This window comes from Rana temporaria, chromosome 5, assembly GCF_905171775.1.
Source record: "Rana temporaria chromosome 5, aRanTem1.1, whole genome shotgun sequence".
Classification (NCBI taxonomy): domain Eukaryota; kingdom Metazoa; phylum Chordata; class Amphibia; order Anura; family Ranidae; genus Rana; species Rana temporaria.
In genome coordinates, this window is record NC_053493.1 from 146,043,128 (window position 1) to 146,070,909 (window position 27,782).

The following is a 27,782-nucleotide window of genomic DNA, read 5'->3' on the forward strand; positions in this document are numbered from 1 at the left end:
GGACGTGGGGAAGAATGGCCGGATGTCTGATGGGGGAGTGTTCGCACGGACTGATTTCTATGATCGTCTCCAAGCTGGTGGTCTGGCATTGCCACCAGATGAAGATAATGTGGAAGGACTTCCGTTTGTGTTCCTAGCGGACGAGGCTTTCGGGCTTGGTCCTCACCTCATGCGGCCTTTTCCCCAGAGGACCCTCACCTCAGAGAGGAGTGTGTTTAATTTTCGGTTGGCCAGGGCTCGGAGGGTAGTCGAGAATGCCTTTGGGATACTCACCAACCGGTTCCGCCTGTTCAGGACATCGATACATCTGGCGGAATATAAATTGGACACCGTTGTATTTGCCTGCTGCATTTTGCACAACTTTTTACGCAGGCACTCCCAGACGTACCTACCCGACATCGGTTCTGAGGCAAGACTACCCTCAGATCCCCTTCCCGGGCTGGACACTGGTCGCGCTGGCTTGGCCCCCCAATCAGCTCGTGAGGTACGCGACAAATATGTTGAGTACTTCATGGGTCGGGGGGCCATTGCTATGCCAGATCATATTTCTTTCTAATTCGGCCCCCAAAGAAAGGAATATTCTAAAAAATAATAAATAATTAGACCATTGGACTTTATACAGTTGTTTGTCATTAATGCTTTTTCTCTTTTTCTGTCTTCCTGGTTCTCTAACTAACTTCTTCAATTGTAATGCATAATTGATTTCTCCACTTTTAGTAACTAACCACATTTTGCACAGTATTCACTCATCTACAAACAGGGTATTGAGTCTAGAAATAAGAAGCAACTCCATTTGTAAATGTTGAGGTCAATTTTTTTTTATTTTTGCTTGTTCATGACCCCAAAAAAATTTTTTGATTTTTTTCATTACTCCCTGCTTTTGTACTTAGGAGTCTTCAAAATTTGTTAAAAAATTTTTTTTTTTTTCAGGTAATTCAACCAAAAATATTATGCAGATTATACATTTATTAACAAGTTCACTTTTTTTTTCCTCAAATATAGTTAGATTTATTGTTTACATATATATATATATATATAGATTATATTTGGTGGGGTGTTTACCGCCTTAAATTTATTTTTGGCCATATTTTTTAGGCACAAAAAACAATAATTTTGTAACCATTTTTCTTGTTTTTGGTGTGTTTTTCTAAAACAAAATTTTTGGGTGAGAATTTGGAGTCAAATCTCTACTTCACTAAATTCAGTGATTAGAGAGATTTATAATTCTATATATATATTGAAAATAATTTTTGGCGTTGTTTATTCTTTATGGTCTAAACTTTATAGTATCCCAAAATGTTCAACATGGTCAAAAAGTAACAAAATCAAATTCAAAAAATATAAAAACTCACAACAGCAGTCAGTCATGGTGTGCTTTCACACTGGAACACGCCAAAATTGGAAGATACACACATTCAGTGCAAACTCGCCAAATGTCATTGGTTCAACAGACAAATGGCCACATGTGCTATCTGACATCATGGGTGATCAATGTCTGTGTTTTGTGGGAGCAAACCCTTCCTCTCAACTACTTGAGGATGGAGGAGGGGGTTGGACCCACAAAGCACAGACATTAGATATTCTGTGATGGCAGATAGCACATGTTGGCACACTGTGTGTGTATCTTCAAATTTTGGCGTATTCATTATTCAAACTGTTAAAATGTTTGTGGGGGCGGGGGATGGGCGGGGGGTGTTTCAGTCTTTGACACGGCCCATCATGTCAATAATGTTCTTAAAATTTGCTTCGATTACCATCATTCTTTGCCGCATATTGTCCATTTCCGTGCTGCATTCCAAAAGGACATTTGTTACATTCTGTTCCATGAGAAACATCCTTTCACGCATATTGTGCATTTCAGTGCTGCACTCCATTACCTGCTGAATAATTATAGCAGCACTTGCACGTGAAAATCTTGGCACACCATCCTCCTCCCCTAAACCAACAAAAAAAAAATGGCATTTACAATATTATTTTTCAATGAGGCCTATCTACATATGTTTTTTGGAATCAAGCTAGGGTGACACTGACCTGATGGGCTTCTCCTTTCCACCTCTTCGACATCTTCTATCACTCCTCCTTCTTCCACCACCTCCCCATCATCTTCAATCACTCCTCCTTCTTCCACCACTTCCCCATCATCTTGGACTCCTCCTTCATCCATCAATCCACCTTCTTTCAATTCGCCAAATTGTTCTTCCGCCACTTGCCCTTCATCTGCTATGACTTCTAAGTCCAAAATTACTTCTTCCTCCTCTCTTCCTTCCTCCTTTCTTCCTTCCTCCTCTCCTTCCACATCCTCCTCTCCTTCCACATCCTCCTCTCCTTCCACATCCTCCTCTCCTTCCACATCCTCTTCTCCTTCCACATCCTCCTCCTCCTCCACATGTTGAGATGGCAGATTTTGGCCTTGTCTGGCCCTCTCTGCCTCCTCCAAATGCTGGCGACTTCTTTCCCCTGAAATAAACCAAAAAAAATGTAGACTCATCAGCACACAGATATTGGAGAGCATAAATCGCACACATTGCTTAGAAGATGCTTTCATTTAGTTACTTTTATCTTTCACCAAACCTACATTTTGCAATTACTTCTATATGGCAAGCTCTGATCCTGCCCCTTTTTAGCAAAGTGACACACATGGATGTCCCCCCTAAACTGTATTTCTGGGATACCCTACCAAAACCCATTTTTGATTTGGGGAGACACAGGTGCTCTGCATTGCAGATGTGAAAACATCTGCTTTATTACCACTGTTTTTAGAATGAATCCTGTTTGCCTTTCCCATTCTCCTTCTTTTTTTTTATAGAACTAGCTTTTACACAATGTTTACAAACAAAGTTTTTGGCCAGTGAGCCATGTCCAGGTGTGTTGTTCCTGGAATAACCGAGCCTTTCTGATAAACTATGTGATGTTACGTTGTTTACTAAGAACACTGTTTGTAAATATGTAGTTATTTATGTTCTAAAAAATAAATAACAACATGTCTTTAAAATTACAAGCAGGCCAAGGAGGCAGATGGTGAAATATACATGGCAACACATTATTGCAGACAATCACCACCCCCCCCCCCCCAAACCCAATATATATTTACTTACTTTTACGCAGAATTTTAAGTATTTTCTTCATCTGATGTGGCTCCCTCAATTTTAAGTCTGACCATCGTTTCCTCAGCTGTTCCTTGGACCTGGTGATCCCAAACATCCTCTGCATTCTCCTCGCCACCTTGTCCATAATATGTGCCTTTCGGCGGTTAGGGGTCTTGTATGGCCCTAATTCACCATCATAGTCCTTTTTTCGCATGATGTAAACTAACTCCACCATTTCCTGGAACCGCATATTAGTGGCTTTATATCTTCTTTTCCTTGATCGGGACGTCCCTGCCTCTGTCCCTTCACTTGTGGCATGAGAGCATCGTGCCCGCTCGTGTGACATCGCCATCTTTCCTTTCCCACAGAGATTATGGGCGTGGAAAAGATGAATTCTTACGCCATGGGCGGAGAAGAGGGCGGCGTTTAATACATACGCGGAGTGTAGAGAATGCAAACAACGTGTTTACGTCCGTTACGCGGAGAATCTTCGAGCGCATCCAGAACATACACAGTTAACGCCATATTTCCTAAAATCATTGATTAGGGGCCTCGCAAAGGTGACGAGGGCGGGGTTTCATAAATACGCGGAGTGTTAAAAAGGTTTACGCCGTGATTACGCATCTTACGCGGTAATTAGGCGAGCGTGAGAAACGAGGAGCGAGAGACAGGAAGGTAAGGAATTTAAAAATGTGATCAGCAGAGGCCTTGAAAATGTAGACACATGGGATGGGGGTTTGGGCTGTTGGTTGCACCCTTTTTAAGCTATTCTGTCTATGGGGTACCACAATGTTATTTTGGTATCCAAATGCTTTTGGACACCTCACAAAATAGAGATGTGAACAATGCTGTACCTCATTGACAAGTTTTTGAATGGTGTATTCAGATCAGGCAAAGTATTGTTCAAGTGTTGGTTGTACAGAGGTCATTAGGAAGTGTCTTTTATGTCATCCATTGTCAGGGGTATGAGATTTACACATGAAAGAGTGCCTAGATGAAAACTGTCATTTGTAAGCATTGTTTAATTTAATATATTTAAAATATTTACTGCAATGTGAACAATGGCTCTGCATCTAGCAAATCAATGTTTGGTACAAGCAATGCGGCCGAGCTGCCAATCATTGTTTAAACAAGAGAGACTGTGTTTGGAATTAGATATAGGTAATAAATTTGAAGACACATATTAGATCAAGGTCAACGCTGATCCTTTTGAATATTTATTTTTCTGTGGTTTATGTTTTTGTAATCTAGACTCAAAAAGAAATATAATTTTTCAAAAATTGCAATGGACCTCCTACAAAGCAAGGAATCTATAGAGGCCTTACTTCAAAAATACCAGGACACGCCCATCCTGTGGAATTCAAAACACTCGTTATATTGCAATAAAGAGGTACGAGCGGCAGCACTAGAAGAGCTAGCAAATTATATGCAAACTTGGGTGCCAGGATGCACTGCCAACATGGTGAAGGATAAACTTGCCAACCTCAGAAGCACATACAGGAGAGCATACAAAGCTAATAAAATCAAAAAATCGGGAGCAGCAGCAAGACAAGCAAAGGAACCCAAACTGTGGTATTATAAACAGATGGCTTTTTTGCGGGACGAAATGGAAGGCAGGAAAACGATGTCCAGTCTTTCTTCCAACCTTTCCTCCATGCTACCTTCCAGCGGACATTCCCCAGATGACCACAGCCCTGCAGAGTCGGAGGAAGAGGGCCTGGCTGACAGAGATGCAGATCTGCCACCCTTCGATGAGGAGGTATAGTAGTTTCCTCTATATTTATGGCCTAAATAATTCTTGGTGGATTAATGATTAGATATTGAAAAAAAAAAACCAAGCTGGAAAAAAACAAACAAAAAGGTGTACAGACAAATAGGTGTCAGGGATGACAACTGCAGGGGTCAGAAGTAGAGTGTATTCAAGTAATAATGAACAGAAAATACTGAACGAAAAACATGAAAATGAGTGTGGTTTTATTTAGCGAAATTGTAAAAAAATTCCTTTTTTTTACACACAGGAAGAAGAGATCAGCCAGGAGGTGGCAGATCCTCAGGTGTCTGTCAGCCAGGAGGAGGCCGGGGTCAGTGGCAGCCAGGAGGAGGCCGGGGTCAGTGGCAGCCAGGAGGAGGCCGGGGTCAGTGGCAGCCAGGAGGAGGCCGGGGTCAGTGGCAGCCAGGAGGAGGCTGGGCCCAGTGGCCTGCAGCAGGTCCACCCGGCCAGGAGAACCACCACCAGCCAGTCTTCTCCCCCCCAGGTGAGGCCATCAGGCCGAAGGAGGCAGTTGAGGCCTGTGGAGGAGGCAAGCCTCCGCATGATCCAGGAGGCAAGCGCCATCATGAGGGCCCCCCTCAACCCCACAGAGGCCTTCAGTGCCTCATTGGCCCATGATTTAAATGAAGGGGAGGAGGACCAGAGAAGACTGGCAAAGGCCCTGATGAACCAGGTACTTTGGTGGATGCAGAGGGGCCTGCTGACCCCAGACACTGGGCTATGTGACCCGGCCCGGCTTGCGGAACACCATCCTCCTGCTGCCACATCAACCCCACCTGCAAGACCCCGTGTTCGATCCGCTGGAAGGCTGCCTGGAGGGAAGGCTGGAAAGAGGAGGAAACGTTGATTTTCTGCCTTCCATTTCCTTCCACATAAAGGACATCTTGTTTGTACTACCACAGTTTGGGTTCCTTTGTTTGTGTGCTGCTGCTTAATATTTTTGTGTTTGGCTCCTGAGGCTTGGAAGTTTATCCTTCACCATGTTGGAAATGCAAGTTTGCATATAGTTTGCTATCTATTCTAGTGCTGCCGTTCTTTTTATTTTTTTGTGATGACATTTGCCAGAATAAAAGGCCTTTTGCTTTCATTTGAAAACATGTCTATTGTTTGATATACTGTGGGGATTATTAGGCAGCAAACCTTTAATAAATATACAATGGGTAATTTACAAAGGACACACTCCTTGGGGGGGGGGGGGGACATTTGGTGTGCCAACATGGTTTAATATTCTCTAATGAAACACCAAAAAAAAAAAAAAAAAATTAAAAATACATGTAAAAAAAAAATAGTTTAAATGGTGACATAACTAGAAACAAAAAAAGAAATTAAAAAAATGCACATTCCTTTACAAAAATGAATACTCTAAATTATGGAGGACCACCAACCAAAACACACGTCTGGCATAGAAAACATTATTAAAGGATTACATCACAAGCAAGAAATGTGACATTTCAGTATGGGACAACTCTATTGAAATTGCATCAGCAAGAGAACGGGGTTATTCTAGCAAGAGAAGAATTAATCAAACGAGGCTTTAAAATGTGGTTTAGTGCGCCTTTTTAAGACATTGTTCTCTTGCTAGAATAAAAGGTTTCTAATGACGAATGTGCCATATCCCAAAGAAACGCGAGTTTTACCTGAACGAGCGCTCCCGTCTCCTCATTTGGACTGAGCATGCGCGGGGTTTTTGTACGCTGCTTTTGTGTACAGACGACCGAACATGTCTGACGGACACGATTCCAGCAGACTGTTTTAAAGCAAGACCAGGAAACAGTTGTTCGTTGGAAAACGGTCTGGCCGACGATTGTTTGCTGGAATTCTGTACGTTACTGCCTACACACGAACGAACATGTCCGCTGAAACTGGTCCGCGGACCAGTTTCAGCAGACATGTTTGGTCGTGAGTACGAGGCCTCAGAGAAAAATTGTCCTGCGCTTTAAACGGCTGTCTATATTGATAACATTTTCTTTACAAACAACCATTTACAGAAAATGATTTTCCATTAAACTGAGAACTCATTTCATATTTCCCAGTTCTGTTGGTTGTCGGTGATTGCTTTGTGTCGAGAATGTTGCAAGTGCTGATTACTGGAATCTTCATTACGCTTTCATTAAAAAAAGTGTTTTGAAAAAACAGCCCATCGCTGGCCAGCAAAAATGCTTAGCTACAAGATACAAATTAGAAAAATGTTGTGGAGGTGGGGAATTAATAACAAAATATGCATATAGTTCTGCTTATTAAAAGATAGGGCATTGTACTCTGGTGTGACTTGTCTTATGGGTTTTTTAGGTACAGATGCAATGGGTATTGTAGTGTTAGGAGACTCGGCATCAGCCCACTTCCACATCCCTCCCGAGTGGGTCACACCTGCTCAGTTTTCAAAGGTAAGTAAATATTTATTTTGAGTATCTAATGACGATATTTTTGCAACTTTTTATAGTTATACAAGCTTACATGTATTATATAACATGAAGAACATTGATACTAATGGTCCACTATGGCCTCGTACACATGTACGGGTTTTTACCGCCGGGAAAACTGAGGGGAAAGCCGAGAACCTGCTCGGTAGTTTTTTCCCTACACACGGCCGGTTTTCCTGGCAGGAAAACTTCCATGAGAGCTTTGGCCGGGATACCCGGCCGTGTGTATGCTCCCCCTCAGTTTTTCCCATAGGAAAACTGCCAGGAAAAAGCCCGCCGGGAATCCCGGCAGGAAAAAAGAAAACGGGCCAGATTCAGGTAGACTTACGCCGGGCGTATCAGTAGATACGCCGTCGTAAGTCCGAATCCCCGCCGTCGTATGATTAAGCGTATTCTCAAACTGAGATACGCTTAAATATTGCTAAGATACTACCGGCGTAAGTCTCCTACGCCGTCGTATCTTAACTGCATATTTACGCTGGCCGCTAGGGGCATGTACGCTGATTTACGCCTAGAATATGTAAATCAGCTAGATACGCCTATTCACGAACGTACGCCCGGCCGTAGCAGTAAAGATACATCGTTTACGTAAGACTTTTTCCGGCATAAAGTTACCCTTGCTCTATGAGGCGCAGCCAATGTTAAGTATGGACGTTGGGACAGCGTCAAATTTTCCGTCGTTTACGCGTATGCGTAAGTCTTACGCGAATAGGGCTGTGTGTAAGTTACGTTCACGTGGAAAGCATTGACTATTTGCGACGTGATTTCGAGCATGCGCACTGGGATATGTTCACGGACGGCGCATGCACCGTTCGTTAGGAACGTCAATTACGTGGAGTCAAGGCTCATTTTAATACAACACGCCCACTGCCTGGACAATTTGAATTAGGCGGGCTTACGCCAGCCCATTTACACTACGCCGCCGTAACTTAGAGCGCAAGTTCTTTCTGAATACAGGACCTGCCGTTCTAAGTTACGGCGGCGTAGTGTATCTGAGATACGCTACGCCTGCCTAAAGATAGGCAGATCTATCTGAATCTAGCCCAACATGCTCTCATTTTTCCCGCCGGGATTCCCAGCGGTTTTCCTGTCAGGAAAACTGCCATGGAGCATACACACGGACAGTTTTCCCCCGCCAAAAGCTGTCATGGTGGTTTTCCCGACAGGAAAACTGGTTGTGTGTACAAGGCATTAGAGTAAGGTCTAAGGAATGTTGGCTAGAAGACTTAACTCATGAGATGAAACAATAACAGAGCAGTCAACCATATTATTTAGCACATTTATGCATCAGCAGGCAACCTCTCATTATTATCACATATTTTCACTGTCATGAGCACATTGTACACACAGGAAAAGATCTTCACTCTCCAGTGACCCTGTTTGCTCTTTGAGAGTTTTCAACCAATTACAGTATGTTCCAAGTCTAGCTTCTTTCTGGTCACATTGCGGGATGAAGCAGAAGCCCTATGGAGAAAGTTTAACCACTTGAGCTCCAGAAGATTTTACTCCCTTCATGACCAGGCCATTTTTCACTGTTACTTAAACGGGGCTGTAAACCCTCGTGTTTTTTCACCTAAATGCATCCTATGCATTATGGTGAAAAAACACCTTGCACCCCCCCCCCCCTTTTTACTTACCTGAGCCCCTTCATTCAGTCGGCGGAGATGCACTCTCCCTCTCTACGGGGTCCCGGCTCTTGATTTGATAGATTGGTAGCATCGCAGCCATTGGCTCCCGCTGCTGTCAATCAAATCCAATGACGCCGGCGTTGGGTGGGGTCAGGGCCGAGTCATACATTCGGCAGCTATGAACGCCGAATGCTGGACTGGGGAGCGCGCCCGCAAGGTAACCCCTCGAGAGAGCGCTTCTCCCAGGGGGTTATCTGATGTGGGGAGGAGCCTCGAGAGCCACCGAGGGACCCCAGAAGTCTCTGTTCGGGGCCACTCTGTGCAAAATGAACTGCACAGCAGAGGTAAGTATGACATGTCTGTTATTTTTTTTTTAATTATTGAAACTTTACAATCGCTTTAACTGGTGATTATGCAGTCATGTAATGCTGTAAGCAGACAAAATTGATATCATTTTTTTTTCACACAAATAGATTTTCCTTTTGGTGGTATTTTAGTTTTGTATCTTTTGTGATGTAAGCAAAAAATTATGGGGACAAAATATATATATATTTTCTACCTAATAGAGAAATGTAAATTTCTTCATAAATTTTGGCCAAAATGTATGCTGCTACATGTCTTTGGTAAAAAATAAAAATACAAATCCCAAGTGAACATTGATTGGTTTGCATGAAAGTTATAGCACCTACATACTATATACTAACTGTGTGGGTGGTGCTTGTACTGTGGGAAGGCAGAGATTAGTGTTGCTCACGAATATTCGTATTGCGAATATTCGGCTCGAATATGGCATATTCGAGTATTCGCAATATATTTCGAATTTCGCAGTGAATATTCGCGATTCCGAATATTCGCATTTTTTCAATTTTCTTTTTAAAGCAGATCACATCCTATCGACGTCTAAAAGCATTGCTGGTATGATTAGAGACCCTGGGCCGAGTAGCTAAGCTGAGGCGATCCTTTTATGTTGCTGAATTGAAAAAAAAAAAATTGCGAATTTTCGCTAATGCGAATGCGAAAATGATTGCGAATTTTCGATAACTGTGGTAGGAGAACTCTGATTGTCTCTGGTGCAAAAGGGGGGGCTTTGTGTATGTTTCTGTTATGAATATTTGTATGTTTGATATTATTTTTTTTTGTAAGAAGGAAAAAATTGCGCATACCTTAAAAAAAGGGGAGAATACAGCAGCAACTCAAAAATGTTATACAACATAAATTAATACAAGACAGAAAATGGAGTCGCTCTACAAGAATAAAAAATATGTCTAGTGACAAGACATGTGGGCAAATTATAAAATAAGCAAGCGCAAATAACTTGTGAAATACACAGTGAAACAAATATATAAAGAAATATAGTCCCAATAATAGAAAAATAATCTTTCATAAAAATGTCTTTGATATGTGAAGTGAAAAAAAGTCCAAAGCATGCAGCATGAACGTGTTCAATCTTCAAGGTGTTTGATTGACAAACGGCTGTGACAGATGGATAGAGTAAAGAATCACCACCAATGCAAAACACTTTTTATTTTCTATTGTAAAATATCACGAATATTCTGAGCCAATCAGAGTGCTCCTTCCGCATTTGCCGAATATTCGCAATTATTTTGTATTGTAAAATATCAAGAATATTCTGAGCCAATCAGAGTGCTCCTTCCGCATTTGCCGAATATTCGCAATTATTTTGTATTGTAAAATATCAAGAATATTCTGAGCCAATCAGAGTGCTCCTTCCGCATTTGCCGAATATTCGCAATTATTTTGTATTGTAAAATATCAAGAATATTCTGAGGCAATCAGAGTGCTCCTTCCGCATTTGCCGAATATTCGCAATTATTTTGTATTGTAAAATATCAAGAATATTCTGAGCCAATCAGAGTGCTCCTTCCGCATTTGCCGAATATTCGCAATTATTTTGTATTGTAAAATATCACGAATATTCTGAGCCAATCAGAGTGCTCCTACAGCATTTGTCGAAATTGCGCAGTAAATATCGCATTCGCATTTTGCGAAATTTCGAAAAAATATCAAGAATATTCTGAGCCAATCAGAGTGCTCCTACCGCAGTTATCGAAAATTCGCAATTATTTTCGCATTCGCAATAGCGAAAATTCGCAATCATTTCATTGCGATAAAATATCACGAATATTCGAATTTAGCGAATATATCTCGAATATTCGACTATATATTCGAGATATATCGCGAAATCGAATATGGCGTATTCTGCTCAACACTAGCAGAGATCCATGTTCTTGCTTAGCAGAAACACAGGATCACAGCCTTCCCTTGTCACAAAACGGCAATCTACCTTGTTTACATAGGCAGATCCCCATTCTGCCTGTTTCCCAAACAGTCAGCAGGTCCCTGGGGACATTGACCATTCACAGCAGTTCGCCGGCAGCACACGCGCCAGACCTGGAAATGCAGGATCACGTACAGGTACGTGATTCTGCACAGGGGAGCCACTTTGCCACCATATATGTACAGTATACGGCAATTGATTAATACAGGAAGTTTCAAACTGGATTATTGCACAGATCTGGAGGAAATACACAAAGCACACCACTTACAGACCGAAAATTTTTCCCCCTAATGACCAGGACTTTTTTTGCGATACAGCACTGGGTCGCTTTAACTGACAATTCCGCGATCGTGCGACACTGTACCCAAACAAAATTGACGTTCTTTTTTCCCCAAAAAAACTAAATTTTTTTTTTTTGTTATAATAAATATAAAAAAAAATAAAAAATGTCTTCGTCAATTTTGGCCAATATGTATTCTTCTACATATTTTGGGTAAAAAAAAAATTGCAATAAGCATATATTGATTGGTTTGCACAAAAGTTATAGCGTCTACAAAATAGGGGATAGGTTTGTAATTTTTTTTTTCTTTACTAGTAATGGCGACTATCTGCGATTTTTTAGCGGGACTGCAACATTGCGGCGGACAGATCGGACACTTTTGACACTTTTTTGGGACCATTGCCATTAATACAGCGATCAATGCTATAAAAATGCACTGATTACTCTGTAAATGTCACTGGCAGGGAAGGGGTTAACACTGGGGAGCAATCAAGGGGTTAAATGTGTTCCCTAGGGAGGTGTTTTTAACTGTGGGGGGGATGAGACTGACTGTATGAGGAGAGAGATCGCTGTTCCTAATAACTGTTTACATTGACAGATCCCCGATCCATAGCTCCCAACTGTCCCTGATTTCGAGGGACTGTCCCTGATTCGGAGCAATGTCCCTCATTCCTCCTCATTTGTCCCTCATTTTGGTCTGATCTATATCGTTGTATTTAATATGTCCTTTTTATCTTTCCCAGTGCTAAACCTTTCATCCGATTTCTAAATTTCTGCATTTGTACATTTTAAAAGCCAATGTAAAGGAATAGTAGTCGTAAAAAAAAGTCCTTGTGGATATAATTAACCTTTTTTTTGGTTAGATCTCCTTTAAGGTGGTGTGGCAGGGGGCGTGTCCTATGCCTACATACGTTTGTTAGTAGGTGTCCCTTACATCTCAAAATGTTGGGAGATACTGTATGCCGTTCTGACTCTCTTTCTCGCAGGTGGCCGTGCGCGTGCGTGCTATGGCGTGCTATGGCTCTTAAAGGAGCCGACATACCAGTACGGCATTTTGCAGCAATGAGCCGACCTACCGCCGCGTGACGGCGGCTGGTCAGCAAGTGGTTAAATGATATGTATGTAGTATGGAGTTCACCTTTCACTCTGTTACTCACTATACACTATGGCCCGGATTCAGAAAGGACTTACGCCGACGTATCTTCTGATACGCCGCGTAAGTTCACAGATGCACCGTAGTATCTATGCGCCTTATTCAGCAAACAAGATAAGCCTGAATTTTGGCTTCATACGACCGACGTAAATCTCCTACGCCGTCGTATCTTGGGCGCATATTTACGCTGGCCGCAAAGGGGCGCTTCCATTGATTTACGCGTCAAATATGTAAATGACCTAGATACGCCGATTCACAAACGTACTTACGCCCATCGCAGTAGTCTACGCCGTTTACGTAAGGCGTACGTCCGGCGTAAAGTTATTCCACCTAAAGCAGGGGTAAGTTATGTTAGGTTATGGACCAGGGAACAGCCGTCGTGTTTTACGTTGTTTACGTAAGTCGTACGTCAATGGGGCTGGGCGTAAGTTACCTTCACGTCGTAGGCATTGAGCCGTCGTATCTTAGGGAGTATATGCAACGTGATTGTGAGCATGCGCGTGCCGTTCGTTTGGCCCTTCATTTACATGGGGTCACGCTTCATTATAATAGATCACGCCCACTACCTTCCTACTTTGAATTAGGCGGGCTTACACCGTCCAATTTACGGTACGCCGGCGAAAGTTTGGGAGCGAGTGCTTTGTGAATACAGTTCTTGCCTCACTGATTTACGTTGGCGTAGCGCATATGAGATGCGCTACGCAGGTCTAAAGATGCGCCGCTGTACGTGAATCCGGGCCTGTACTCACTCACTATGCTCTCTCTGAGACCGATCTGCACATTACACTAAAGAAAAACCCTAGCAAGCTTCCAGTGATAACAGGGTAGCACTATGTGGTATAGCCAAGCCTGGTTCCCATCGGCAGTCTGAGCCATGCTGTGCAGGTTTAAAGAATTTTTTAATCCAAAGCTAAATATTTATTTTTTATTTATACCTTCAGCTTTACAGCTCTTTTAAAACATGAAATAAATGTCTTGCTGCAAGGCAAGCAATTAACACTTTCTTGTCCCACTGCCTGTGCTGTCAAATTTTAGTTGGTTGAAAAGAGAAGCTTGCTTAAAGACCTTCAGCTTCCATTGATTCATGGAGTGTTGTATGCAGGAACCCCCCCCCCCCCCCCCCCGCTGCACTGTTTTCTTCCACCAGCTTCTTCATCACTGCAGGACATAGGGGCTTGAGAGAACCCACAACGCACAGCAGGGGTCTAGGCATCCAACATGCTTGGCGACACAGGCAGCAGAAAGTATTTGTTTGCTTTGAAAGAAGAACTTTATTTTGCGTTTTAAATATAGCAGCAAAATCTTGAAAAAAAAAAAAAATATCTAAATCAATAATCACTTTAAAACGTGCAAATCTGTAATATATTGTAGCTCACCAATCCTTGGATATGGTGATAGCATCAGTTTCCTTTTCCCAAGCTTTCTACCCATTATTTTCACCTGCTCACCCCAAGACAGGAATTATGTTACGATTACTCCACCACCTTTCCCCATCCCCACAACATAGTGGGAGAGGTTCTGTAGTCCGCAGAGAGCTGGGTACAAGTAGAGGAAGTGATCAGCTCAAGTTTTCTAGGAATTTTTGAGTTATAATGAAACACTTTCAGTGCTATACTGTATTTAAAAAACTATAAGGGTTTACATCAGGGGTCTCCGAACTTTTCAAACAAAGGGCCAATTTATTGTCCTTCAGACTTTAGGAGGGCTAGATTGTGTCCAGCTGGGGCAGAAAATGTCCTGGGCCAAGCATCAGTGAGAATAAATTTGGCCTCAGGGTTGGTGGTCAGTAGGAGGAGGGGTAGTGCCCCTATCAGTAGGAGGAATAGCATCCCATCATTGGCATCAGTGGAAGAAATAGTGCTCCCTTGTTAGTGTCAGTGGGAGGAATAGTGCCCCAAGGGCCGGATAAAAGCAAGCAAAGGGCCACATCTGGCCCTCGGGCCACAGTTTGGAGACCCCTGGTTAACCTACACTTTAAAGCGGAGGTCCACCCTAAAAAATAAATAAATAAAAATAGCCAAAAAGGCTACAAAAAAATTGGAATTTTTATTTTATTCTTTCTTACCAGAAGTGGCTGTTACTAGGCAGATCTCCTAATCTGCCTATTCCTTGTCTTCTTTCTTCTCCTCGTTGCCCTGCCTCCTGGGAAATGGGTAGCGGTGTCTTCTGGGACCTTGTGTGTGTCCCAGGAGACATCCGCCCATTCAAAGAGCGCCGTGCGGCTCGCGCCTGCGCAGTAGGGAATGGAGCAGTGAAGCCGCAACACTTAACATCCTGATTTCCACCGAGGATGGCGGTTGGGCAGCCGAGACCCGAGCGATTGCTCGGCTTCGGCTGCCGACATCGCATGCACCCTGGACAGGTAAGTGTCCTTATTAAAAGTCAGCAGCTACAGTGTTTGTAGCTGTGGACTTTTATTTTTTATTTTTTTTAAGCCAGACCTCCTTGTTAAATGTAAAACTCAAAATCAGTTTACATAATTTAAAAGAAAACTCCATTATACCAAAAAAAGTAGAAAGCTTATACAAAAAAAACAAAAAACACACAGTAGTTACATTTGCTTGAATTAGGCTCATGGCGGCAACCAAAATTGCACCCACTCGTGGAATGGCGACAAACTTATACCCTTACAAAATCTCCAAAGGCGACATTTAAAAATGTCTACAGGATACTAGTTTTAAACTACAGAGGAAGTCTTGGGCTAGAATTACTGCTCAGGCTCTAACGACTGTGGCAATATCTCACATGTGTGGTTTGAACATTGTTCTCATATGCGGACGCGACTTATGTATGCGTTTGCTTCTATGCGCAAGCTCGGAGGGACAGGGCGCTTTAAAAATATATATATTATTTTTTTTACATTTTTTATTTTCACACTGTCCTTTAAAAAAAATATATATGAGTCCCTTATATATGTAATAGAAAAAAAGCATGAAAGGACCTCTTATATGTGAGATCTAGGGTCAAAAAGACCTCAGTTCTCATATTTCCTCCACTCCAAACTCACTCATCCATGTCTTTATGGACCTTGCTTTGTGCACTGGTTCTAATCATTTGTAGGAGGGGGGATTATGGTGTGGGGTTGTTTTTCAGGGGTTGGGCTTGGCCCCTTAGTTCCAGTTAAGGTGTCAGCATACCAAGACATTTTAGATAATTTTATGGTCCCAACTTTGTGGGTTTCAACATGACTGTGAACCAGTGCATAAACATGGTCCATAAAGACATTCATGAGCAAGTTTGAGGTATAGGAACTTATATGGCCCGCACAGAGTCTGGACCTCAACATGACAGAACACCTATGGGATGAATTAAAGCGGAGACTGAGAGTAAGGCCTTCTCGTCCACATCAGTGCCTGACCTCACAAATGTGCTTCTGAAAGAATGGTCAAATATTCCCATAGATACACTCCTAAACCTTGTGGACAGCCTTCCCAGAAGAGATGAACGATGCTCAATTAGTACTAAGGGACCCAAAGTGTGCCAAGAAAATATCCCCCACACCATTACACCACCACCAGCCTGAACTGTTGATAGAAGGCAGGATGGATCCATGCTTTCATGTTGTATACGCCAAATTCTCACCCTACTATCTGAATGTTGCAGCTGAAATCAAGACTAGGCAACGTTTTTCCAATTCTGATGCTCAGTTTGAACTTCAGCAAGTCATCCTCACCACGTCTAAATGCCTAAATGCATTGGGTTGCTATCCTATGACTGATTAGCAATTTGTGTATTTAAGCAATTAAACAGGGGAACCTAATAAAGTGACCGGTGAGTGTATATTTTGTGACATTATGAAAGGCGAGGTGATCGATGGACTTTATGTTTCACCTTGCATTCGTTCATTTGCAGTGAACTAAGGTGGAACCCGGTGCGGGTTTGACCAGGCACCTTGGCAGGGTTGGTTCCGGACCAGATTTTGGGGTCCATTTGTGTCCACCAGCAGGTGGTATAAATAAAATGGGACTGGAGCAAAGAGAGAGAGAGGAGGAGGAGAGAGAGGGGGGAGAGATAAAGAGGGGCGGAGAGAGGGGGAAGAGAGAGAGGGGGGGATAGAGAGGGGGGATAGAGAGGGAGGAGGGAGAGGGGGAGAGAGAGGGAGGAGAGAGAGGGGGAGAGAGAGGGGGAGAGAAGGGGGAGAGAGAGAGAGGGGGGAGAAAGAGAGGGGGAAAGAGAGAGAGGGGGAAGAGAGAGAGGGGGAGAGAGAGATAGGGAGGAGAGAGAGGGGAGAGACAGAGGGGGGAGAGAGAGGGAGAGAGATGGAGAGGGGGAGAGAGAGAGAGGGGGAGAGAGAGAGAGGGGGAGAGAGAGGTGGGGAGATAGAGGGGAGAGAGAGAGAGGGGGAGAGAGAGGGGGGGAGAGAGAGAGGGGAGAGAGAGGGGGGGGAGAGAGAGACCTTTTAGAATAAAACTGGCTACAAGTCAGATTTTAAAGAAAACCTGCTGTTTGAACTGCCTCCTTCCCAGGGAGGTGATCCCCCCTTGAGCTAACCCCTGACAATATATACTGTATGTGTGTGTGTGTGTTTATATATATGTCATGGGACGTACTTGGACATTCCAACATGACAATGATCCAAAACACAAGGCCAAGTGTACCTGTCATTGGATACAGCAGAATAAAGTGAAGGTTCTGGAGTGGCCATCTCAGTCTCCTGACCTCATTATCATTGAGCCGCTCTGGGGAGGGAGATCTCAAACGTACCGTTCATGCCACACAGCCCAAGAATTTACAGGAACTGGAGGCTTTTTGCCTAGAGGAATGGGCAGCTTTACCATCTGAGAAGATAAAGAGCATCATCCACAAATACCACAAAAGACTTCAAGCTGTCATTGGTGTTAAAGAGGGCAATACACAGTATTAAGAACTGGGGTATGTAAACTTTTGATCAGGGTCATTTGGGTAGTTTATGTTGTGATTATGATTTAAAAAGAGTAAACACAGTTGATTGATAATAATCGGCTTCAGCCAAACACTAAACTCTGAAAAATGGCCAAGAAATTATAAGTTCTGCCAGAGTATGTAAATTTATGAGCACAACTGTATGTGCTACACTCATTTCGCTTTGTATTTGTTTGTATTGATAGCAGTACACTTTTTATGGTAAAAACGATATATCTGGTGTCAGTGGTAGCTTTCTTTTTGCTAAGCGCGGATTTCTTTTGGCATGGAATATGCATCCTTCAATTGACCCAAGGTGTACCAATGTAACTATGCAAAAATATCCATACCCGAAATTTGGCTTCAAGCTGTTTTACATAAATCTACTTCTATTAAAAAAAAAATTTTAGCAGAAAAATATATTCTTATCTGTGTTGAGTAATGGCTTTTTATTCTAAATGATTTCAATTTAAAGCTTCCTGTTTGCTGTGTAAACATTATTCTGCAAACACAGTTTTATTTATTCCACATTGGGCTGTTTCCCTGTAATTTGAACAGTTGGTCTAAAAATACCAATATGGGTGAAGCAGTAATCCATTCTGTATTTGTTTTCTTCAGAGAAGATTGATCAATTCCCTTTTATCTAAGCACCATGTGCGCATAGCATGAGGAATATAGAAAGTACGCCTGGTCTCCATGGCTCACACATAATCCATTGACTGATTGTTCTCCTTGCCTGTGGATATCGATCAGCCTTTGTTAAATGAATCTTTTGTCAGCATTCCTTCGCTATATATTTTGTGGATTAGGGTTTTTTCAGAGCTCGGAAAAACATTGAAATGCATTGCTTTAAACAATTTAAAACTCAAACGCTGATCTATCTTTTTATAAACCCACATAATGCATAATAAAAGCACATTTTTGTGTAAAGGACGGTGTTATTCACACGTTAGCCATCTGTCAGGAGATGCAAAGAATTCTTGTCGAAGGCGTTTGTTACTTTTTTTGGCTGAAGATCTAAATCCCTAAACGTGGTACATAAGTATTTGTAAAAATCCAGATTTACCTTAATTAAGAGCAACTAATACCAATTACAGTGAGATATCGCTGCGTGCGCTGTAACCTTTGATATGCAGCATTCTGTGTACATTGTTTACAGGCATGAAAACTGTCACTGTCATTTTTTTTAAATATGTTTAATCAGCTTCCAATTTTATATAGAGACTTTAGTAACTATTCATATAAATTTCAGCCAAACATTTAAAGAACTACAAGAAAAAATAAAGCATTTAAAGGGGTTGTAAAGGAAATAATTTTTTTCCCTAAATAGCTTCCTTTACCTTAGTGCAGTCCTCCTTCACTTACCTCATCCTTCCATATTGCTTTTAAATGTCCTTATTTCTTCTGAGAAATCCTCACTTCCTGTTCTTCTGTCAGTAACTCTACACAGTAATGCAAGGCTTTCTCCCTGGTGTGTAGAAAGCCTCTTGAGGGGGGAGGGGGCGAGCAGGAGTGTCAGGACGCCCACTAACACACAGCTCCTTTCTCTATCTGCAACGTAGAGAGCATCCTGACTTGCCTGCTCGCCCCAAGGGGCTTTCTCCACACCAGGGAGAAAGCCTTGCATTACGGTGTGTAGTTGCAGACAGAAGAACAGGAAGTGAGGATTTAAATAAGGACATTTAAAAGCAAAATGGAAGGATGAGGTAAGTGAAGGAGGACTGCACTAAGGTAAAGGAAGCTATTTAGGGAAAATAAATTTCCTTTACAACCCCTTTAAAATCTTCCGGCATACAAGCAGTAAAGTGCAAGGGAGTGTATGCCACCTCCTGGCACTCTCTCTTGTATTTACAATTAAGGGCCCTTTCATACGGGGCGGATCAGTAATGATCCGCCCCGTGAACCTCCGTATGCTCAGCGGGGATCGCTCCGTTGATCCCCGCTAAGCTGGTGGATGACAGGGTGGTCTCTGCACACTGTGCAGGGACCGCTCCTGTCTTTTCTCCGCTCTCCCCTATGATCAGATGAACACGGGCCGTCTGTCCGTGTTCACCCGATCCGATCCGCAGACGGAAGGAAAAGTAGGGTTTTCCTCCGTCTGCAGAATCGGAGGAATGTGGAAGCGGGTGAGATCGGGTGTCAGAGGATGTTCATCCGATGACACCCACAATATCATAGGGACCAATGTATGTCCCTTTTTCATCCGCACACGGATGGATGAAAAAGCGGACATACGGTCCGCAGGTGTGAAAGGGGCCTTACTGTTTCTCTAAAGCTGGCCATACATTAATCTTCTGTTCTTTTTTTTTCTGACAGTCCTCTCTAGCATTAAATATATTAAACATTACACACGGCCCTATGGTGATGTCAGGGGCCGCATTTGAGGCCCCTTTAGCTCAAAAGTTGGCTACCACTGCTTTAAAAGCTCCAGGTAGCAGTACAGTCAGTGGAGGTGCATCCATAACGGGTGCATCAATTCCCCGCCGCTGTAATTCAGGCCCACGGTGCCCAAAAAATGCATGAATCCATCTAATGGAGACCCCTATATCTCCATTAGATGGATTCATGCATTTTTTGGGCACCGGGGGCCTGAATTACAGCGGCGGGGAATTTTTTTGAAGCACATGATTAGAGCCGTAGACTGATAGGTGTCAAAAAAGGTGAACAGCGAGCACCATGCTGGGCGCTCGCAGTTCACTCAGCTGTGTGTTAGGAAAGCAAGCGAATGAACATTCGCTTTCCTAACACTGAACCGCCTCTCTGCCAATCAGGTGCTCGGGTCTGTTACCTGTCACCTGATTGGCTGAAATGACAGGCGCTGTGATTGGACGCCTATCAGGCATTCAATCATAGCAGAGGATGGGAAGAGAGGACGGGAGATGACATTGAGGAGCGTGAAGGACACCGCCACCGTGACCCGCTGCCCCACCGAGGCAAGGTAAGTACACACTGGGGATGCACACTGGCAGCTTTTGATAGGCACAGTGGCGGCAATTGATGGGCACACTGGCAGTGGTTGATGGGAACAGTGGTGGCAATTGATGGGCGCAGTAGCAGCATTTGATGGGCACAGTGGCAGCGTTTGATGGGCACAGTGGCGGCAATTGATGGGCACAGTAGCTGCATTTGATGGCACAGTGGTAGCAATTTATGGGCACAGTGGCTGCGTTTCATGGCACAGTGGCGGCAATTGATCGGCACAGTAGCTGCGTTTGGGCAAAGTGGTTGCATTTGATGGGCACAGTGGCTGCATTTGAGCAAGAGCAGGGGCGGACTGACCATTCGGGCACTGCCCGAGGGCCCCGTGCCACTAGGGGGCCCCACCCGGGTTGCCAGCCTCAGTAAAACCAGGGACAGGATGTAAAAATCTGTGTTCTTTTTTAAATCCCAAGATTATAGCTGCCCCGCCTCTCCAGTACCTTTTCAGTGTGTGTATGTGTATTCTGTGTGTATGTATACTGTGTGTGTGTATATTGTGTGTCTGTGTGTGTATACTGTGTATGTATACTGTATGTGTGTGTGTGTATATACTGTGTGGCCCCATAATCTATTTCCTGGGTGCCCCATAATCTCCTATTGCCTGGGGGCCCCATAATCTCCTATTGCCTGGGGGCCCCATAATCTCCTTTTGCCCGGGGCCCCATGAGATGTCAGTCCGCCCCTGAGCAAGAGTGTCGTTTTTAAATGATATATTTATTAATATCTCATACAATGAGATACAATACTATACTAACAGCTCAATTCACAAAGCTAACAGACTAGGATAGGGTTCATTATTGTCAAAAATGTGAGTTAATTTCATATGATTGGAGAGATGAGAAAACTACAGTCACAAGACCCTCATCCTGGTCATCTGTTATCAACTTTAACAGGAACATGTGATCATGTGGTTTGTGTCATGTGTAACATATGTGGTTTTATTATAATGTTGTGTTTTATTACATTGACTATATTGTAATGGTTAGGCAATAAGATTTCTTGTGAAAAGAACTCGTACAAGGCTTAAGCCAGAACGTTTTTTCTTTCATGAAAGTTTTTCTGACTGAAGTAAAACTGTATGTTAAATAAAATAAGTACATAAAAATACAAAAGTAATATCAAAATGACTTTCAGGAAAATGTTCATGTATTAACTTAAAAGCAATACTCACTCTGTAGTTTCCCTTTTAAAGACAACTGATTTATACTAATGCTATTCTTATATCTAAAATATTAAGTTGTCAGTATCCCTATGATAGACTCTGCATTAAAAACAATTTTTCAGCTTCATCAAGCAATTGAATTTAGCCATAATGTTTTTTTTAAACACTGAGATGTATTTAAAGAGTATGATATGTATTTATTGTTGAGAGGTTTATGTGATTTCCAATGCATCATGGGAATTCAATCAGGAAAACCGAATAACAAAAGTGCCTTACTTTACAATAAGTGCTTTTACGTTTTATTTATTAGCTTGTACAAACCATACTGTCTGCACATGCAATATGTTTGCTGCAAGCATATTTGACCACTCGGCATTTAAAGATAGCATTTAGCCAATGCTGCAATAGGAAGTAAAGCCAATACTAATGACAATCTATGGCAAAGAAAGGGCAACACGAGGCAATAATCTAGTTTTTATTGTTTCTGCTCTGCTTTAAACGTACATACAGTGCCTAGAAAAGGTATTCATACCCCTTGACATTTTTCCACATTTTGTCATGTTACAACCAAAAACGTTAATGTATTTTATTGGGATTTTATGTGATAGACCAACGCAAAGTGGCACAAAATTGTGAAGTGGAAGGAAAATGCAAAATTGTTTTCATAATTTTTTACAAATAAATATGTGAAAAGTGTGGCGTGCATTTGTATTCAGCCCCCTGAGTCAATACTTTGTAGAACCACCTTTCACTGCAATTAGTGGGTGAGTGAGTAACTTGTATAGCGCTGCAATTGCGAACTAAATCGCCTCAAGGTCGGCTTACAGCTGCAAATCTTTTTGAGATTTGTGGAGTGCACGACTAATAGTTGTCCTGTGGACAGATTCTCCCACCTGAGCTGTGGATCTCTGTAGCTCCTCCAGAGTTACCATGGGCCTCTTGGCTGCTTCTCTGATTAATGCTCTTCTTGGCCGGCCTGTCAGTTTAGGTGGACGGCCATGTCTTGGTAGGTTTGCAGTTGTGCCGTACTCTTTCCATTTTCAGATGATGGATTGAACAGTGCTCCGTGAAATGCTCAAAGCTTGGGATAATTTTTTTAGAACCTAACCCTGCTTTAAACTTCTCCACAACTTTATCCCTAACCTGTCTGGTGTGTTCCTTGGCCTTCATGATGCTGTCTGTTCACAAAGGTTCTCTAACAAACCTCTGAGGGCTTCAGGGAACAGCTGTATTTATACTGAGATTAAATTAAACACAGATGGACTCTATTTACTAATTAGGTGACTTTTGAAGGCAATTGATTCCACTAGATTTTAGTTTGGGTATCAGAGTAAAGGGGACTAAATACAAATGCAAGCCATACTTTTCACATATTTATCTGTAAGAAATGTTGAAAACCATTTATAATTTTCCTTCCGCTTCTCAATTATGTGTGTTGATCACATAAAATACATTTTACGTTTATGGTTGTAACATGACAGAATGTGGACAATTTCAACGGGTATGAATACTTTTTCAAGGCACTGTATAGCCATTAGATGATCATTGCCTGGTGTTGGCTATTTTGCCATTAATAGGAAAAAAATCTGGACGCCTGAAAGATAGATACAATGCATAATAAATTATGAAAGTATCACCACTGGAAGAAAAAGGTTGCTTTGATTTAGGTAAAATCTTGTGTTCTATTGTCAAATATGTAAGCACATCAGCCTTGGTCTTGTGTCTATGGCCATATTTACTCTGAATAATGTGATGCCAGCACCTTCTACTTAGGATTAAAGTGATTGTAAAGTATTTTTTTTAAATAAAAACATATCATACTTACCTGCTCTGTGCAATTGTTTTGAACAGAGCAGCCCTGATCCTCCTCTTCTGGGGTCCACCGCCGGTACTCTGGGATCCTCCTCTTCTCCATGTGCCACCATAGGAAGCCACTTCCTATGGTAGCATATGTGTAGGCTTGATCCTGAGCCATGCTCGTGCCCACCCCTCAATTCCTTGTCACCAGATTTAACTGACAACAGCAGGAGCCAATAGCTCCCACTGCTCTCATTGAGTCCAGTGAGTAGGGAGAGAGCGGAGAGAGCCGCTGCTCCTCTGGGACACATCGCTAGCTCGAGATCAGACTCTGGTAAGTATTGGGGGGGGCTGGGGGGAAACTGACAAATGTATTCTCTGCAGTAGGGTAAAAAACACCCTAATGCAGAGAATACATTGAGGTAAAAACTTCAGCCTTTACAACCATTTTATATAAACCTTATGTTCACTACTGTCTGAAGTGAGCCCAAAGTACATTGATTTTTAGGTACAAGTAGCACTGTATAGCACATAACCAAGGTTACTAAATCAAGTAGGATTCATCTGGGTTGTAATTATCTTGTTAAAAGTGATAAATCCGCGCTAATCCCATGACAAAAAATGTGTATATATCAACGTATATTTATGAATATTCAAAAATAAATAAACAAAAAATGAACCAAAAGTGAAACAAAACAATGAATGATAAATATCTGATAGTGCTGCAACTAAAACAGAGAGCCTGAAAATTCAGCTCATAAAAATGTGCAAAAAATAGTAACAATTGCGCAACCCAAAAAAACAAACAAACTGTGCAACCAAATATCAGATGTGCGTCCTTCACATATATCAAATGTGCGTCCTTCACATAATAAAATTGAAAGCACTGGGAATGAATCCTATAAATCCTTCCCAAGAATGAATGTAAAACAAACACTGAAACAAACTGACTGAATTAAACGTCCATAGCAAATGACATTCACTGTGGATGGATGATGGATGGATCCTTAGGTAAAAAACGCAGGCGATAATACTGTTTTTCACACGACAGCCAGGTAATAATAGGCAATAATAAAAGTAGCCACACAGGCCGCTTACCAGAACTGTAGGATCTCTATTACGGAGATCATATGTGCACATACAGGAGGGATCAATCCTCTCCACCACTTTTCAGTTTCAGGTGCTGTGGTGATCTCCGTGAAATCCTTTTTTTCCAGGACTGGATTAGCTCATGCAGGATATTTAACCACTTAAGACCCGGACCAAAATGCAGGTAAAGGACCTGGCCAGTTTTTGTGATTCGGCACTGCGTCGCTTTAACTGACAATTGCGCGGTCGTGCGACGTTGTTACCAAACAAAATTGGCGTCCTTTTTTTCCCCACAAATAGAGCTTTCTTTTGGTGGTATTTGATCACCTCTGTGATTTTTATTTTTTGCGCTATAAACAAATATAGAGCGACAATTTTGATAAAAATGCAATATTTTTTCCTTTTTGCTATAATAAATATCCCCCAAAAATATATAAAAAAACTTTTTTTTTCCTTAGTTTAGGCCGATACGTATTCTTCTACCTATTTTTGTTAAAAAAAAATATAGATTGGTTTGCGCAAAAATTATAGTGTTTACAAAATAGGGGATAGTTTTATTGCATTTTTATTAATATTTTTTTTTTTACTACTAATGGCAGCGATTTTTTTCGTGACCGCGACATTATGGCGGACACATCGGACAATGTTGACACATTTTTGGGACAATTGTAATTTTCACAGCAAAAAATGCTATATAAATGCATTGTTTACTGTAAAAATTACAATTGCAGTTTGGGAGTTAACCATTAGGGGGCGCTGAAGGGGTTAAGTGTGACCTCATATGTGTTTCTAACTGTAGGGGGCGGGCTGGACGTGTGACATCATTGATTGTGCTTCCCTCTATCAGGGAACACACGATCAATGACAGTGCCACAGTGAAGAACGGGGAAGCTGTGTTTACACACAGCTCTCCTCGTTCTTCAGCTACGGGAACCGATTGCGGGACTCCAGCGGTGATCGGGTCTGCGGGTCCCGCGCTCGCGGTCACAGAGCTTCACTTAAAGAGGACGTACAGGTACGTGCTTGTGCCCAGCCGTGCCATTCTGCCGACGTATATGTGCAGGAGGCGGTCCTTAAGTGGTTAAAAAAGGAAAAGGGAAGGCAAAGCCTCCTTTCCCTGCCAATGTCTCTTACAGAGAAACGCTGCGTCGGGTGGAGCATTAGGACCTGACGTCACCACGAACCAGCTGACAGGCTTGAGCCGCGGCTGAGAAGTATCGTTTAAATTGTTTGCTATTTTTTGCTTCTAAAGATGTCAGTAGCCCAGCAAATGGAATAAAAACTTTTGTTTTAAATCTACTGCACTATGAAGCCTTCATTTTTCCTCTTTTAAATATCTTGCATGAGCTAATCCAGTCCTGGAAAAAAGGATTTTAATTATCTTCTATAATGTAGCTTCCATTTTTCTCTATATTCATAAAAACAACCTTATCACCAATTTCTTAATAAAAAAAGCAATGTTAGCAAAAATAATAACTGAGCTTTTGGTATTTGGTTTGGTTCTTTGTACAAGAAGAGGATATTGTCGGGATCAATTAAACAGAACTCATTCCAGTAAAAAAATGTAATATTAATAAAGCAGTGAATGTGACATTGAATTGCAAGATGTACGTTCCTCATCCCTTAAATAATAATACCATATAAATAACTTAGCACAAACACAATTTTAGTGACAGAAAAATGGCACAGCACTTTATTTGTTTTAACTTTGGAACATACAGATCTTTGCTATTTTTTTTTTTTTTTTTAACAAATACTGAATAATTAAGACATAACCAACAGCTTAGTCATCACCAGCAAAATTCAAAGCTTTAGCAAAATCTCCCCTTGGCCAAGGGTGACAAAACCACATTAAGTGGGAGCTTGCTGTCATCTGGCTGACCACCTACAGCAGATCCCAAGGGTTGTATGCCTTTTATACTGAGCTTTGGTAACATTCCTTTAGTAATATTTTACCTATACAAATAAATGTATAGGTAAAATATTATGTCCCCTATAGACAATTCACCAAATATTCACAAGTGGGTAATCAATCCCTGTAATTGAAAACACCTGGGAAGATTTACCTGCAGTGATTATTTGGTAAATGCCAAAAGGAGCCCCTTGGCTGGAACTACATTAGTTCATAGCCAACATATTGCACGCGTAATTGGTGTTTACTAGAATAAATAGATTCAAAAATCTAAAATTACTGGTTATTTAGCTATGGTTTGTACTGTATTATGCTAACTTTATTACAAATAGTACAAATATAAGCAAACAACTGTAAATTTACAATAGTTAAGAGGTGCTGCAGACTGGTTTGTCTTTTTTTAAGCCTTGTACAAACGATCAGATTTCCAACAGACAAATCCGTGGAATTTTATGCGAAGGGCGTTGGGCGTAAACTTGGTATGCATACAGAACTTTTTCAGCCAACATACAGGAAACTACGTGGTTTTTCAGCTCTTTAGCGACACCCTTTGGGCAACTTCTGCTAATATTGTCTTATGGTTAGCATTGGTTCGGAGCATGCCTGTCTGTACTTTGGATTTTTTTCTGATGGACTTGTGTACTAACAAGACACATTTGTTGTCGGAAAATTTAACAGCATGCTATAAAACATTTGTTTTTGGAAATTTCAACAACAATTGTCCGATGGAGCATACAATCGGTTGGATTTTTCCGACAAAACACCTGCTATAACACATTTGTTGTCCGAAAATCTGATTGTGTATACGAGGCTTTAAGTATATGTTTGAGATTGGGTATTCTCCTTGGCCTGCTTTGCACCATTTGTACTATATAAAGGTGGGTGCTGTCCTGATTGCATACTCTATTTATCCAATAACAATGTTTTAGGCTCCTTTCACATGGGGCGGATCAGTAATGATCCCCCCCGTGAACCTCCGCTTGCTCAGCGGGGATCGCTCTGTTGATCCCCGCTGAGCCGGCGGATGACAGGGCGGTCCCCGCACACTGTGCAGGGACCGCCCTGTCTTTTCTCCGCTCTCCCCTATGGGGGGATCGGATGAACACGGACCGTCTGTCCGTGTCCACCCGATCCGATCCGCCAGACGGATGGAAAAGTAGGTTTTTCCTCCGTCACACTTTGGCGGATCGGAGCGGGTCGGATGTCAGCGGGCATGTTACCGCAGACATCCCCGGCTCCATAGAGGAGCACGGAGCGCCCGTTCAGGTCCGCCTGACAGTGTGAAAGAGCCCTTAATCTCTTTGCGTTCCTTATTTGTTACTTTA

General features: G+C 42.1%; 1 protein-coding gene across 1 annotated transcript in view; it reads left to right on the forward strand.

Moving 5' to 3' along the window:
• Positions 1 to 27,782, forward strand: part of AOAH (acyloxyacyl hydrolase) — a 198,038-nt gene that overhangs the window by 121,298 nt on the left and 48,958 nt on the right. Inside the window, exon 11 of the mRNA XM_040353220.1 lies at positions 7,147 to 7,241. Coding sequence (XP_040209154.1) covers positions 7,147 to 7,241 — 95 coding nt within the window. The remainder of the gene's footprint in view (positions 1 to 7,146; positions 7,242 to 27,782) is intronic.